Source organism: Sciurus vulgaris (assembly GCF_902686455.1).
Source record: "Sciurus vulgaris genome assembly, chromosome: 2".
Taxonomy (NCBI): Eukaryota; Metazoa; Chordata; class Mammalia; order Rodentia; family Sciuridae; genus Sciurus; species Sciurus vulgaris.
This window is the reverse complement of record NC_136462.1, coordinates 150,724,873-150,741,442: the sequence shown is the minus strand read 5'-3', so window position 1 is coordinate 150,741,442 and position 16,570 is coordinate 150,724,873. Positions and strand designations below refer to the sequence as shown.

Below are 16,570 nucleotides of genomic sequence, written 5' to 3'. Positions count from 1 at the left end.
AAAATCAAATGAAAGCTGATTAGTTAGAACCAGGTTTCATACAAGAGAAGACTGGCATTTCTAGGGACTATGATTCTAAGACCTTTCCAGTCCTCAGGTTCACAAGCACCACTATGGAGCTAAAGAACAGAGGTCATGCTTTTATGTCCCAAATGTTCACTCTGATGAGTAAAGGCCTCAGAAGGCTGTGGGAGAGAGACCCTCACCCTCAAACATCTGCCTCCTACAGTGCTGTTCAGTCTTAGGAAACTGCAAACTCACCCATGATCTGGGCTTTCTGTTCTCCTGTGAAATCACAAATGTGGACTCAAACACAAAGGCCAGTTTATTTTGTCATCTTCTGAGACAAGCCTACCTCTCTGGGGCTCACTCAAAACATCTCTGGGATGAACAGGGCTTTCCAAGATTTAAGACCTGAGTCAGGGCTTGCTGGATGTCTGACCCTATCTCTGAGGTAGGAGATAATGGCTACCAAACATTCTAGAAACTTCCATAACAACTCAGGCTTTAGAGCTTTTCAAAATGCTGATCAGAGTCATATATTCAGTGTTTTATTCATTTACATTAAGGTCTCCAGTTTGATTTAAATACTTACATCATTTTCTAAAAAATTAAACATGCTTCTTTCAGCCAACTCCTTTGATTCTTCAAATTTTTCCACCGCTTGTCTGACTTCTTCATCTGGTATCTTACCTACTCTTTTCTTTTTATAATCGTAATCCAGGCGGCGGCCTTCCAATTTTTTCAGGTGGTGCTAGAGAGAGAGAGAGAGAGAGAGAGAGAGAGAGAGAGAGAGAGAGAGAGGGAGGGAGAGAGGGAGGGAGAGAGGGAGAGAAAGAGAGAAGCAGGAGGAGGAAGGGGAGGAGGGAGGAAAAGAAAACCTTAGAGAATTGTTACATTCACAAAGTGGCATGACCCCTATGAAAACACACACACACACACACACACACACACTCTCTCTCTCTCTCTCTCTCTCTCTCTCTCACACACACACACACACACACACACACACTTCATTATTTCTATGCAAATAGTCACTACTTTTTCTCAGCTAAATTCCAGAAGGTAGGAACCTGTCCTGCACTTCTGCTGTGTGCACTTCAGCCCCTGCTAGAGGCTGCCTGCCTCACAAATGCTTAGGAATGTCTGCAGAAAGAACAAATGAAGGGACAGACAGGTGATAAGACAAATGTATGTCTGTTTGGAACATGAAGATGCAGAATCTGTGCTCAGTCCCCTCACTTCAGTTCTATTAGAACTTCTAACTGCATTAACTGTACAAAAAATAGGGACATTTCTTTTGCCACTATTGTCAATTCCTCATCAAGAATATAAAAACACAAATTTCTAGTATCTAGTATTTCTAGATATTTATGGATCTTCTGTAAATTTCCCAACAGTTACTGAATAAGTTGTATAACATACTAGCAGGGAATACATAGAAGAGATAGTTACAGGGAACCTCTGAAATGGAGAAATTTCTAAATGATACTTCAATCCTTTTGAGATACAGCCATGATGACTATAAGAGTTGTCTATTTGTGGAAGGGGTTGCCTTGTGTGGTAGTAAGTTCCCCATCACAATTTGTGTTCAAGCAGGGGATCCCAGGTCAGAAATAGTGTGAAGCAGATAACTGTTCAAGGAAAGGGAGGGGTCCCTCAGAAAGTATGACTGTAAACCTTGGAAAACAGATATTTGATATCTAAAGAATATATGAAAACTGATAGTCCCTCAGGCATATGGGTAACTTTCACTGTTCGTTTCAGTGGGAAGCTCTGGTTCTGTTTTCATAACAATGAGGTAAGAAGGGCTGATAAGACTTAAGGCCAGAAGCATCTTTCTTACATGATCTGCTACTTCTGGCAAGACCCTAAATCCCTTTCCACCTTCACATGTACAGTTGTAAGTCAGTTGTATGATAAATGAACAAGTTCTTGAACTCTGATTTCTAAGACACAGAGCAGAGTTCAGACTGTGAAAGGTCTCCTGATTTTTTTTCTAATTTTTTAGATGTTGATAGACCTTTATTTTATTCATTTATTTATATGTGGTGCGGAGGATGGAACCCAGGCAAACACTCTACTACTGAGCCACAACCTCAGCCCCACAGTATCCTGATTTTTAATTGTTGATCGTCTATATAATTTTAGTTTAAATTGATATAATTTCTATATCAAACAGCAGCTGAGTAGCAAGATACAATTTAGGAAATTATTTTGTTGCATTTATTACATAGGATCCATGGCCATAGCTAGCAATCCTGTAGAACTAGGCCAGGCAAAAGTGCAATGTTGTATGGTGGACTTTCTGTTGTGACCTTCCTTGGAGACAGCTAAATAAGAAATGAATTCATTCTGTTTTAGCAAAGGCAGTGTTATGGTTTAGATATTAGGTGTCCCCAAAAAGCTCATGTCTCACAACAATGCAAGAAGATTTAGAGGTGAGATGATTGGGTTATGTGAGCCTTAACCTAATCAGTGAATTAATCCCCTAATACTGATTAAAGGGTGTTAACTGAAGGTGGGTAGGAGGTGGAGCATTGGGGGCATGCCTTTGGGTATAAATTTTGTATCTGGAGAGTGGAATCTCTCTCTCTGTCTCTCTCTCTTTCTCTCTGCTTTCTGATTATCATGTGAGCCACTTCCTTCCACCACTCTCTTCTGTCATGATTTTCTTGCCTCTCTAGCCCCAAAGAATGCAGTTGGCTGTCTATGGACTGAGACCTCTGAAACCATGAACCCCCAAATAAACTTTTCCTTTTAGTCACAGCAGAAAAAAAAGTTGACTAAAACAGGAGGTATCTGGTTATTTTTTAAAAATATTTTTTAGTTGTTGATGGGCCTTTATTTATTTACTTATTTATTTATTTTATATGCAGTGCTGAGAATCAAACTCAGTGAGTCACACATGCAAAGCAAGCACTCTACCACTGAACCACAAACCCAGCCCAGTATCTGGTTTTAAGGTTCTGCATTTGGGAAAAATGTTTTGGCATCCCCACAACCCAGAATGTCACTTCTTCCCTGGAATCATCTATTCAATAACAATTTGTGAGCACAATCCATGAGGAAACCTTTTGGCTCCAACAGTAAAGAGAGTTAGATTCCTCACCCCAAAGAATTTACTGCCCACCTAGAGACATAGGCAAGCAATGATGCTCATGGCACAGGGAGTATAAAAGCACATCTCACTGTGTATGAGAGAAGAACAAAGAACTTCCCATGGGAAAATATCAGCTGGGAGCTGAAATGACTTAGGAAGGAAAAAGACAACAAATAGAGAGTACAAAGCAGAATGTCACCTGGGAGCTGCATACAATTCAGTGAGGCTGGGCAGAGAGTTCAAGTGGGCAAGGAGGAGCAATAAGGAAGGAAGCAGGAACCAGGGCCAAGGTATTGGATCTTTGTTCTGAAGTCAGTTGGAAGTTACCAGGACAGGTATCTTAGGAAGATTGCTCTAGCCATGGCATGTAGAGTGACTGAAGGGGCGAAATGTGAAGCCCAGTCAAGAATTGCTGTGTTGATGTGTTTCAGTGTCACTGGCCTGAGACAGCAACACAGACATGCTTTCCCTGAGATGGAAGGAGAGGATGGCACAGGTAAGGGGACAAAGGAGCATCCAGGTGGGAAGTGGGGTGTTTAAGGAGTTCCTGAATGGAACTTTAATTTTTAATTCAACCTTCCAGGATTCTGCCCCTCCTGACCCTCTTCATACCCTTTGCCTTTAGAATATACTCTAAATGCCTATTCAGATAGGCTTTCCAAGCCTTCCCTTCCTCCACAGCTCCCTGCCCCACAGGCCCCCTTTGCCCTGGCCATAGCACCCACACACAGGACTTCTGTTCTCATGGGCCTGGGCCTTTGGCCAGCTTGTGCTGGAAGTTCTGCCCACCTGAGTCTGGCTGGCCAGTTTCTCCACCTCTAGGAGGCCTTCCCTGATCTAGCCAGACTGAGGGAGGTGCCCTTCCCTTGATATTCCTGGGCTTGTCTGTCCAACAGCACTCATCACAGTGTATTATAACTGTTGACTATCTCTCTACCCTACATCTGTGAGCTTCACAAGAGCATCCACTGGGTCTGATTTAGCAATATACAGTCAGTGTGCACTACAGCAACAACACACAGCAGGCCCTATACACAGTTGCTGGATGAATGAACCAACAAATTGACATCATCAGTTCCTTCCCTGACCCTGGACTGCAGAGATGCCTCAGAGTCACTGTGCAAGCAGGGAAGGCAAGTCAAGCTCCCATTTCCCTAGCCCCATCTCTACCATACAAGCTGGACCCATGGGGATTCATCTTTCTCATTCATGATGTATCAAAAAATGCAATATGATATGATTTTGATAATGGAGTTATTTTCTTACATGAGAAATGGCTGCAGAAATATGGATGTTTACCCTGGCTTCTAGCTGGCTCCAATGAGATACAGAATTACAAAGCTGGAGAACTGTGGCTTGCATTCATCTATCACCATACCCCCATCCCTGTGGCAGACATGATACTAATTAATCCTGGGACTCTTTTCCAGTGAGCCCAGGAAAATATAACTGAGTTATTTTTTTTGCCACCCACAATAAGATGATGATTTTACCAAGTCCCTACAGAAATCTTCTAATAATTTTTAAACATAAATATCATTTTATATTTGTATTTATATAAATGTTAACAAGTATATTTATAGCCTAAAAAACTTACCCCAATCTCTCTTAAATCTTTGTCTTGTAGTAATTGAAGTGGATCAATAAAAGTTTGCTTTACATTAATATCAAGAGAATCTTTCACTTCAGCCATGAGTTTCATGGATTCACCAACTTCTATCAATGCATTGCCTTGAGCAGAAAATACAAACAAAAAAGATTCTTGAGCATTCTCTATCTAGGTTAACAGTGGTATTTAATTAATTATTTCCCAAAGGTTTGTGGATGATGGTGTATTAAGGCCCTCGCTCTAGGACCTTTGGATCCTGACTCATAAAGAATAAGAAAGGAAAAAAAAGACTTCCTGTTTTCTACATTTCTTCTCTACCTTCTGCACTTTTTTACCCCATGAAATGAAACAGGTTGACAGACTAAAGCACTTACCATTTTGACCACTAGGTGGAGATAAAGCTCCTTTTAAAAACTGGTACTTCTGGAAACTGGCACCAAAGGTTCCTTAGAGGCTCAGGAATGAAATCTCTCTTTGTAAACAATGAAAGGATTCCCTTATCAGGGGCTAAGTATTAACCAATAATGATTACAATAGAAATAAACAAAGCCTCTTCTCAGCTTCTAGCTATGGGATCTTCTTGGAGCCACTCCTCGCATCCTTGCATCCCTGTAAGTGGTTTTGTTTTTGTTTTTGTTTAGAGAAGGACAAACCAAGCCAAAGTCTGAATGGAACAATCAGAGCTTTTGGTTATGCAGAATGTTTAAAATGTAATTCAGTTCTCAGAGAAAAATATATAAGCTACCTCAGTCTAACATGTATTACTGCTATATATGGAAATCTCAGTCATTCTGCCGTAAACTTTTTCCCAGCATAAGAATTCTTTTTAAAGCTTCCAACATTCTCTGAGGTCATCCTGAGCTGCAGGTGTGACATCCTATCAGCAGGTGTTGGTCTGCTCTTGCAAGGAGGACTGGGCTAGCATGGTGGGACTTGGGTGGTGACAGGCAATTTTTGCTGGATTATGCTCTAGTGTTTTTAAAAATTTATTATTGTTTGTTCAATTTAGTTATACATGACAGCAGAATGCATTTTGATTCATTGTACACAAATGGGGTACAACTTTTCATTTTTCTGGTTATACATGTACATAGGGTAATGATGTTTGTCTCCTTCCACCATCTTCCCTTTCCCCCACCTCCTCCCCTCCCCTCATTTCGCTCTACACAATCAATGCTATTCCACTCTTCCCTAACCCCCCCTCCACCCCTGACCCCCCAGTTATGTGTCAGCATCCACTTATCAGAGAAAACATTCAGCCTTTGGTTTTTTGGGACTGGCTTATTTCAATTAACATGATATTCTCCAACTCCATCCATTTACCTGCAAATGCCATCATTTTATTCTTCTTTATGAATGCTCCAGTATTTTGACCTAGCTTATCTGCTGTAATTTGCAAGATGGCTGCAAACCAGGTGTCATGGGAGCTGTGCACAATGAGGTTACAGGTTTTCTAGAAGATGTCCCTGAGAAATTCGGCACTACAATGAACTATTTTTTCTATATGGGGGAGTTTTCCAAGTTGATCTTATAAAAAGATAAGGTTTGGGATCTCTCAAATCCTCCACTTCTAGACCTGAAAGTTCACCCCAAGTCTGACCTCTGAGTTGTTTCACCTACCAGTAAAGGGCATAGACAATTTATTCACCAGTAGACAGGGATAGGAAGATCTATTTCATCTCACTTTTTTAAAAAAGGAAATGTACAAGACAGGACCTTGCCAAAAAAAGTGGAAATCATCACTCTAAATTAAAGCTGGCTGGAACTCCATTTTGACCCACTGGGAGCTTCATTGCTCCTAGGAGGCCAAATTTCCTGAACACAGTTCTCCAGAGTTGGCTTCTAAATCATTCCTAAATGGAGACAGGAAGTGCTTGCCCAGCCTAGAGGCTCTTTCCTGCCCAGTTGGTCTCCAAAACCAACTGGAGGGTAATGCTTCTGACCCCTTCACCTACCCTGCTACATGGGCCCAGCCTCACCATGTTAGTTCATTTAGCTGTAACAGAAACATTCTCAAATATATTTCTCTGAAGACTAAAAAGATTATATTCTGGTGGGCTGGGGATATAGCTCAGTTGATAGAGTGCTTGCCTTGCAAGCACAAGGCCCTAGGTTCAAATCCCCAGCACCACAAAAAAAAAAAAAAAAGAGAGAGAGATTATATTCTTAATATTGCCCATCACCTCCCTGGAATTACCTCTTCTTGCACAAGATTAGATCTGTCAAATTCCATAAGGGTGAGGGGCAGAGGCTTTACCCACTGAGGTCTCTGCACTCTGAATTCCAGCCTGTGGCCCCAAGAAAAAAGCCCCCAACAGCATAGACTCTCCCTTGAAACAGGAGAGGTCCATCTGTCCCTGATACTCTGCTGATATCAGTTCCCTCCCTTAATCCAAGTTCTTTCAAGTGACTGGACACCTGGGAAGCTACCAAACTGTCTGGCTGTTACACCCCAGACACAGTGGCCAGGTGCACAGCAGGAATGTCCTTGGATCTCAGGGTCTGTCTGGCAGCCCCACACATTTCCTCCACTGATGGACCTTCCTGGTAAGAAAAACAGGCCATCCTGTTGCCACTGACCCTTAAAATAAAATAAAATTTCCATTATACTACCCTGAAGGATACTGTTATCCTCTGTCACTAATTAAACGCTTTAACACTGAAGATTTTTTTTTTTTTCCAAAAGATTTTTCTCCAGTTTCCTAGAATTATTACTATGGCCAATACTTGATTTCTCAACTTCAATATCCTGCCTGGTTAGCACCACATGAATAATAACCATGCCAAATTCTCCAAGAAGACTTAATATATTCAATTCAATTCAGCCTCAATTTAATGTATTAATTTAAAACCATCTCAATCAAAATGTAATGAACTTCTGTTTTTAATAGAGGAGACTTAAAATGACTTAAAGTTTCATCTAAATAAATAAAACTGATAAGTGTGTCCATGTGATTTCTACAATTAAAAAATTAGAGATTTCAGTAAAATATATTTTAAAATACTTTAAAACTACAATACTTAAAACAACATGACACTGGATCAAAACAGGATGCAGATCGAAAAACAGAAGAGAAAGGATAGGATCAAACTTTAAAAAATCAGCCTATAATAGTCATCTCAAATGAGCAGAGAAAGTTGAACTTTCTAAGAAAGCACTGGGACAACCAGCTATTTATTTATTAGAAAACAAAATTAGAATCCTATTGTACAGTATCTCCAATAAACTCAGGAGCTTGGAAATTAAAAAATAAAAAAAGGAAGCATGTGTATCAAAGATAGTACATATAAACATTTGTTTAACTCCCAGGGGGTAGGGATGGAAAATATTTTCCAAACATGATGGTAAAGCTTAAAACCATAAAGGAAGACTAATAAGCTCCACTAAATGAAAAATAAATATCTTTCTTCCACTACAATGACCTCCAGGTGGCACATGTCTATTTTCCTAGCTACTGGGGGTGCTGAGGCCAGGAGGATCACAAGTTTGAGGTCTGCCTAGGCAACTTAGTGAGACCCTGTCTCAAAATAAAAAATAAAAAGGGATGTGGATATAACTCAGTGGTAGAGCACTCCTTGGTTTAATCCCCAGTAATGCAAAAATTAAATTAAATTTTAAAATGACCTCTATATACAAAGCAGAAGGTAAATGTCTACCTGGGACAAAACTTTGTCAGTATATAGGGCAGGCAAAGAGTAAAATATACTGATTAGCTCAAAGACCAACAAGGAAAAAAAACTTAACGGAAGGATAGGCAAAGGACATAAATACACAATTCATGAAAATGACGACAAGCATGAATACAATTCTATCTCAACATAACTCAAACAGTAAAGTAAAAAATCACCAAGATATCATTTTTATATGCTATATATCAAATTATCAGTTACTTAAAAGCAAACTAAAAACATAAATCTTAGAGTTAGAAACTGTGTTGGGGAACACTCTCATACATTCCAAGAAGGAATGTCAAATTGGTATGACCCTTTTAGTGAGTCATTAGGAATATGCTTCAAAAACCCCAAAAACGGGCCTATTCTTTTTTTTTATTCATTTTTATTGTAAACAAATGGGATACATCTTGTTTCTCTGTACATGAAGTAGAAGCATACTATTTTTGTAATCATACATTTACCTAGGGTAATAGTTTTTGATTCATTCTGTTATTTTTGTTTTTCTTTCCCCCCCCCCATCTCTTCCACCCCTCTTATCCCTCTATACAGTCCCTCCTTCCTCCCCCCACTATGTGTCATCAAAAACGGGCCTATTCTTGAGCCAGCAATTTCACTACTAAGAATTTCTTCTAAGAATTTCATGTCAAGGAACATGATTTGGGGTATCCCTAAAGATTTGTCTATGAAAAAAGGATTATTATAAATGCTATATAAAAACTTCATATGTAAAGAAAAAAAGAACTAGGGGAAATTTTAGTGAAATATATTTTAAAAAAAATTTTAAACTACATGACAAGACACTGGATCAAAACAGGAAACAGATCAAGCAATGGAAGAGAAAGACCAGAAACAAACTTAGAAAATAAAAGTTTGGTCTATAATAAGATTTCATCCAGGTTTACTATATCTAGTAAATACAGTTGGTGGAAAAAGCTATGATACATGGAATATTATGCCACCTTTAAAAACAATATTGTCAAAATATGCTCAATGGTCATGTATACCTAAAGAGAACAAATTAAAAAAATAGAATAATTTTTAAAAACCAGTAATGTAGATTACTTTATAGCATGGATCATGATATAGTCAGTGGGGGAAAAAAACAAGTTATAAAAGGGAGTATTATATACTGTAATCCAGTTTTATTTTTTAAAGGTATATGTGAATATACCTATGAATAAACAAAAGGTATAAAGTATACACAACAAAAGAGTTTAATTGGACCTATCAGTGGAGATTATAGGTGATGTTAGCATTTTTGTTTTTTTTTTATCTGTTTTCTAAACCCCCTGCAGGGAGCATGTATTACTTTGGTAATACAAAAAAAAATTATCAAACTATTAAGTTGAAGGTCTTGTGCACAACCTAAAACTAACACAGGAGGTATTTATCCTCAGCTCTGCTAGGTGAGCTGTAAATACTCACCAAAGGTGGAGTCTTCCCCGAGTTCCTTCCCATACTTGAGCATACAGTCCCCTAGCAAGCCTTCAGTCTGTGGGTATCCAGTGGTCTTCACCTGCCCTCGGATCTTCGACACAGTGTTCAGCATTCCTAGCTTAGCTCTGTATGCTTAAAAACATTGTCATTTGTAATTCCTTAAAGTTGCAAGGTGTAATGACAGGAACATAGCAATGGCAGCACAGTAATGGCAGCAGCAAACAGCTGCCAAAATTGAGGTCACTTTAGAAAAATGCCAGAGACCTGAGGCATGCGATTGTGTGACCTATTTCATTTTCTCACATGACTTTCTAGGCTCCTTACCAAGGTGGGTGTTAAGCACATTGTTGCACAGCTGTGGTGGAACACAGAAATTATGGCACATACTTTTGTCTCCAAATAAAAAGAAAGCGTGGCTATGATAAGCACTGCCCATAGTGATGCACTTTGGAATGCTTGAAATTACCAACAAATTGAAGTTAGACACCGATACCTATGCAGACCATTGTTTCCTAGGGGCCAAATACAAATTAAGAATAGGCAGGTGGGGGTTGTGGCTCAGTGGTAGAGCACTTGCCTAGCATGTGTGAGCACTGGGTTCAATTCTTGGCACTGCATATAAATAAAAGAATAAAATAAAGGTCCATCAACAACTAATATATATACATATATAATTTTTTAAAAAGAATAGAATTGCTGAAGTGGATGGTTCAAGTTGCCAATTGGTCATTGACACCCTTACCCAACCAATTCCAAGAATTGGTTCAAACAGATCACAGCAAGATCACAAGGAAGGTTGGCTACACATACTCAAGAGGCAGAACCAGTAGGGAAAGACAGATCTCTGCTATGGTGAATGACCTGCACTGATAGTCCCCCAGGTACAGCTCAGCTCCCTGTCCCTAGGGAGGTGATAGGCAGTCACTGCTTCTTACTTTTCTTTCCTCTGATGTAGGCAACGTGTATTTACTGATTTCTGGTCCTGTGCAACACTGTGCTTATGACCTCCTCAAGGAGCTCACACCTGGTTATTGGGAGGCAGAATATAAGCAATGTAATTATGAAAATAAAGTTTGGGGTGGTGCAGGGAAAGTAAAAGATGACAATATGCTAGAGAAAGACTGAAATATTCCCCTAAAATGCGCAGGAAATACTATCGGTAAAGTATGGAAGAGGGAACGCTTATGGTATAATCAATGGCCAAGGAGTTGGCTGTTTTGATCCAAGAAGAGATTAATACAGTGCAAAAATGAGAGACCTCGATGGAGTAAATGGGACTGCTAGTTGAACACCAAACTAAGAATTTGGAATTCCATTCTACAGATAAGACAGTAAAACACAAACTAGTTGTGGTATTTGAGATATTTATTTTTAACATATTCTAGACAGTGCTTTTCAAACTTCATTGTACATTCAAATAACCCAAGGATCTTGTTAAAATATAGTCTGATTCAATAGATCTAGGGTTAGCCTAAGATTCTGTTTCTAGCAATCTCTTAGGGTACATGGATCATGCTGGTCCACTGACCACACTTTGAATAGCGGGGCTTTAGACACTCACAGGGGCAGCCTTTAGAGCCATGTGCCTCAGCCTCAAAACACTCATCCTCTGGGTCCTCAGGCCCAAAGGCTTCACTCCTCCACCACACCCAACACATACATACACTTGGCCCTTGTTCTCACTGTTAGAGTGGATGTGGTGTGTACCAGTGAAGGGCATTAGACTGCTTTAGAAGCTGGTAGGGTTTCCTTACACTTCTTCAGGAATGACCAGAGACCACTGGCCAGTGGACATTTTGATTGCTAGCCAGTGCCTCCCTATCCTCTTCCCATGTCAGTTCCTTGATGATGTAGTCTCTGACAGTGTATTCCAGCACCCAGGAAGCCTCTAGCACAGAGGGGACAATTATTAAACATTTGTAGACTGATATACAGGAAAGGGAACTCATCACTTCAATAATTGATGAGGTCATGGATACATTGTTATGGTTTTTAAAGCTACTATCATCAATACAGTTTTAAAGCACTTTTTACACTTGCTGCCCTCCCTGGATATACGATAAAATTTATTTTCTTAAATTTTCACTTTCTAGATTTTCAGAAAGTTATCTCTGTGTCGATTCTATAGCCAAAAGAATCACAGTAACTACACGCATAAATAAATTCCTACAAAGAAAAGGCAGCTTGGGAAATCCACAGAGCTCAAGGCTTGGGCGCCCCCTTTTGGTCTCTTAGGAAAACCACATCATGGAATGCTGCACGGGGACCCCTGCACCCAAGATGTGACTGGTCGCTTTCTTGCGTTGTTTTTTCATGTTTATCACACTTCATTTCTTTAACATTTAAGTCATAATGTGAAATTTCTTTCAAATTAATATACATGATAGAAGAACATGATCCTTTAGAACAGGATGAAAATCTTTTTTTTATTTTTATTTTTAAAGGAAATAGATAAGGAAACATTTACAAAATGTTTGGTGGATTTCTGAAGCATTCCATAAATGTCTTTGTTTAGCACTGCCTTATTGCTAAGAGCAACACTTCATCCAGATGATGCCAACCAAAGTCCATAGAGGTATCTTCTCTGTTTCTCGCCAACTAGGATTCACTACCACTACTTTTGGTTATTGGAGAGTCTTTTTCTTTCCTTTTCTCTTTTTCTTTTCTTTCTTTCATTCTCTCTCTCTATCTTTCTTTTTTTAATACTGAGAACTGAATCCAGTGGTGCTGTACACCACATCCTTTTTAATTTTATTTTTATTTATTTTAAGTCAGGATCTTGCCAAGTTGCACAGGCTATTCTCAAATTTGTGATCCTTCTGCCTCAGCCTCCTGAAGCACTGGGATTAATAGGTGTGAACCACTGGGCCTGCAAGAGTCAACTTTTAAAAACTGAATTTCATTATTTGGACATGGGGGACATTATTTCAATCAAATGTCAAGTAAATACAGGGTTGTAGCATCCGTGACAACAAATAAATAATAGAATATTTCAAGACATTTTCTAACATTACCTGGATTTGGCTGAAGATATTCAGTGGCTTTTGAAAGAATTTCTGCAACGGCTTTATTGGTAACATCTATTTTCTTAAAAGAAGACAAAACACATAGAAATGTTAGTAAATTGAAAAATTGATAATTCTTAGAAGAACAAATAGAGATGTAATTGTCATTAATTGAGTACTTCTAATAACGTCATGATTATTTGAATCCAAATGAATGCTCGCAACATTTGGTGGGAGGTAACAATTTCTGGGTTTTTAATGTTGAAACATCACCTCCTCCTACTGCCATTAGAGAACACTAATTTATTTTTCTTTTGAACATTAAAATGAATATTAATATAATAGTGCAGAACTTGGAAAATCATTACTCTTCACTCAATGACTGCATAGACTTGGAGATCTCTCAATACCACAACGAGACATGAGCCAATCTCTCTTCATCTGCTGGGCAAACTTGAATTTCTACACTTATGTAAGGATACCATAACAATGACTCATATTAGAAACTACCTCAGAAATCTACAATAAAAGAATCATAAATCATTGGTGTTATAACTAGACATATTCATTTGTGCTACAGTCAGAAGATATTAACATCAAAGTTCTACCTGCCAGATTAAGATTGAATCTTTTCTTTTGCAAAACCATTCCTGGATTTTCTGATTGTTAGTTAACAGAGAACTAATAAGAGGACATACAATATAGTTAAGTATGCAAATTTCTATAGCTTTATTTTATACCATTAATAGCCCACAAAAAATGTAGTGTTAAGATTTTAAAATAATATAAATTACAATCAACAGGATACTCACTAGATAAATTGTAAAAACATCCACATAAAGAAATACTCTTTAGTCACAGGGAAAAATAGATTAATAATAAAGATGTAACCCAGGCTGGTGGCACATGCCTGTAATTCCAGCAGCTCAAGAGGCTGAGACAGGAGGACTGTGAGTTCAAAGCCAGCGTCAGTAAAGGCTAGGTGCTAAGCAACTCAGTAAGAGCCTGTCTCTAAATAAAATACAAAATAGGGCTGGGGATGTGGCTCAGTGGTTAAGCTCCCCTGGGTTCAATCCCCGAAACCAAAAAAAAAAAAAAAAAAAAAAAAAATGTACGTATACTGGGAAGATGCCCAGAGTGCTCTGCTAAAGAAGGCAGCTAGCTACAGAGTGAATTGTAATGGGGAAAATGTTTTATGTTCGTAATTTTAAAAACTACAACCTAGTCAGGGTCACAAGTTTTTTCAATCAAGCAGTGTCATCCGGCCTGAATTGTATTTGTCCCTCTTAGCTAAATGCCTAAATTTGGAACACTAGAAAAAGATAAAAGGACAGTCAGTACAGAAATGACAAGAAATGAGTCAAAGCAGCACCACTGATACTCATACACTGTATGTGTGAGTGGGTGTGCCTATGTGTGTTTGGCCTAGTAACAAACTATAAACATTGAATTTCTTTGGTTATACTCTGTGTGTGAAGATCTTGGAATCTTTATGAAGATTTGATTACCTAAATGTTTATGGGTTTGTGTGTGTGTGTGCACACTAAAATTATACATAATAGTGGGCTTCATTGTTATATTATTTATGCATGCATGTAACATAATTTGGTCAATTTCACTCTCCAGTACTTAAATGTTTATGTTTTATTAGGATTATAAGAAACTTAAGTGCTTAAGAAAGTCCTGTTTTAGATTTGATGTGAAATTTAAGGCAATCTTATATGCTGCATTTGTAATTTTGGTTTGAAGTATCTAGAATTTGCTTCATGTAGTAAATTTTTAAGGATTTAACCTGTTAAACTTATGAGTTAATGAAACCTAAATTAAAGATGAAAAAAATCATTTTATATTAAAATTACTAAATCTGTAAATAAGATTCATAAATTCAGCTCAAAGTTTAAGAAAAATTAGCTGTAGATTTATGAGTTTAATCAATTAGATATTAATTAAAACACAATTTGGAGTACTTCATTTGATGTTTTCAGCCTTTTTGGACATGAAGAGCCATGAGGAAGGTAAGAGGTACCCCTCAGAGATGACAATGAGAGGAATTAGCAGGGGAATAGTTTCTACTTTAGATCTTTCTGGGTCTTTTTTTTTTTTTTTCAAAGGCCAAGAAACAAAGGACCCAAAACTTGCCAGTGCCTCATAGGCCTTGCCGTGAGCTGCTTCCAACTCAAGCCAGGCATCAAAACTGCAAATAAACCCTTTACAACAACAAAGCATCCCCATTAAACATGGGCAAATATGGGCAGTCAGGGTGGACACTGAAAAAATAACTCACGTAGTTTAAAAGCAAAGAATCAAAAACAAAACCTCCATCTTAGAATCTGTGTGCGTGTATAGGTTAAAAAAATGTTATGCAAATATCTTGGCAAACCATCAGGAAAAATAGAGGAAGTAGAGAGGTAAATATTATTTTTGAAAAGCCTATCAAGTGTAAAGGCATGTTTGTTGGTTGATTAAATCTGGGATTTCCATTTAATGTTGTCATCTTGCCCCTGAGGTGTCCTAAAGCTTATGTCATTGACTCCCAGGCCCAGCTCTGACTTAGAAGGCTCCAGTAGCCCTGGGGGTCTGAGGGATACTTAGGTATTCTTTCTTTCTTTTTTTTTTTTTTTTTAATAATTTTTAGCTGTCAATGAACCTTTATTTTATTTATATGTGGTGCTGAGGATCAAACCCAGTGCCTCACACATGCTAGGCAAGTGCTTATCACTGAGTCACAACCCCAGTCCCTATTTAGGTATTCTTTTAAAAAAATCCATTACCAATGGTAATATTCCCTTTCTTTTTCTTTATGTAATTTTTGTTTTTGTTTGTTTTTTTACTTTTCTTCCTCTTGGTCACACTTGGTAGAAGTTTATTATTTTATGGCTTTCAAAAGAACAACTCTTGGCCTTATTGTTTCTGTCTCTTTGTTGTTACTGATTTTTATATTATTAAGTTCTCTTTTTAACCATATTGATTTCTAATTTCTACCTAGAGTGATATGGTTTCCTGTTATTTTCCTGTTTCTTGGATGGCACAAATATAGAATTCTGTCACTCATGACCAATCTGTAATTTTACTTTTCATTTCCTCTTTATAGTAGGAATTATTTCTACATGTTTACGAATTTCCCAACATTCAGAATTTGGAAACTACTTCCTTGTAATATTTGTGTTCTATGATTTTTACTTTGGAAAATTTATTGATTTCTTTCCCTATGCATGATTGGTTATTGTAATTGTTCCAAGAGAATATGTTTTCCATTTGGGAAATGCAGATGTCTCTATTTATTTATAATCAAAATTAATAACTATATTGTATATAAATCTTCCATGAGCCAATTTAATCTGTTATGACAGAGGTATGTGATGTCCTCTATTCTGATTTTTGTCAGTTTTCCATGTATTTCTGACAGCTTTATCTTACAAATTTAGATGCTATCTTATGTGGTGCAAAATGATTTATGACTATTATCATTCCTTGATAGACTACATTGACTTCATTTTCTTAATTTTTTAGCAAAGCTCTTTTTCCATTCAATGCTTTTTCTGCATCAAATTTTGCTTTGATGTTACTATTGCTCCTCAATTTTTGGATGGTCAACAATTTTCATGGGGTATTTTTTTTTCCATTACTTTTGTAATTTCTATGTGGTATTTTAGGTGGATCTGATATACTATCTAATGTATCTCTTCCAGGAAGTCCTTAAAATGTCTGGTCACATGTTATATATTTTCATGCTTTTCACTG

General features: G+C 37.9%; 1 protein-coding gene across 6 annotated transcripts in view; it reads right to left on the bottom strand.

Moving 5' to 3' along the window:
• LOC306654118 (endophilin-A3) overlaps positions 1 to 16,570 on the bottom strand; it is a 578,788-nt gene that overhangs the window by 432,102 nt on the left and 130,116 nt on the right. For 4 of the 6 annotated variants that reach the window (XM_079127386.1, XM_079127382.1, XM_079127387.1 and 1 more), the window contains 4 exons: positions 12,839 to 12,911; positions 9,813 to 9,956; positions 4,701 to 4,834; positions 596 to 754 (listed from right to left, as the gene is read on the bottom strand). In XM_079127386.1, coding sequence (XP_078983512.1) covers positions 596 to 754; positions 4,701 to 4,834; positions 9,813 to 9,956; positions 12,839 to 12,911 — 510 coding nt within the window. The other 2 variants (XM_079127384.1, XM_079127385.1) reach the window with 2 other exon arrangements.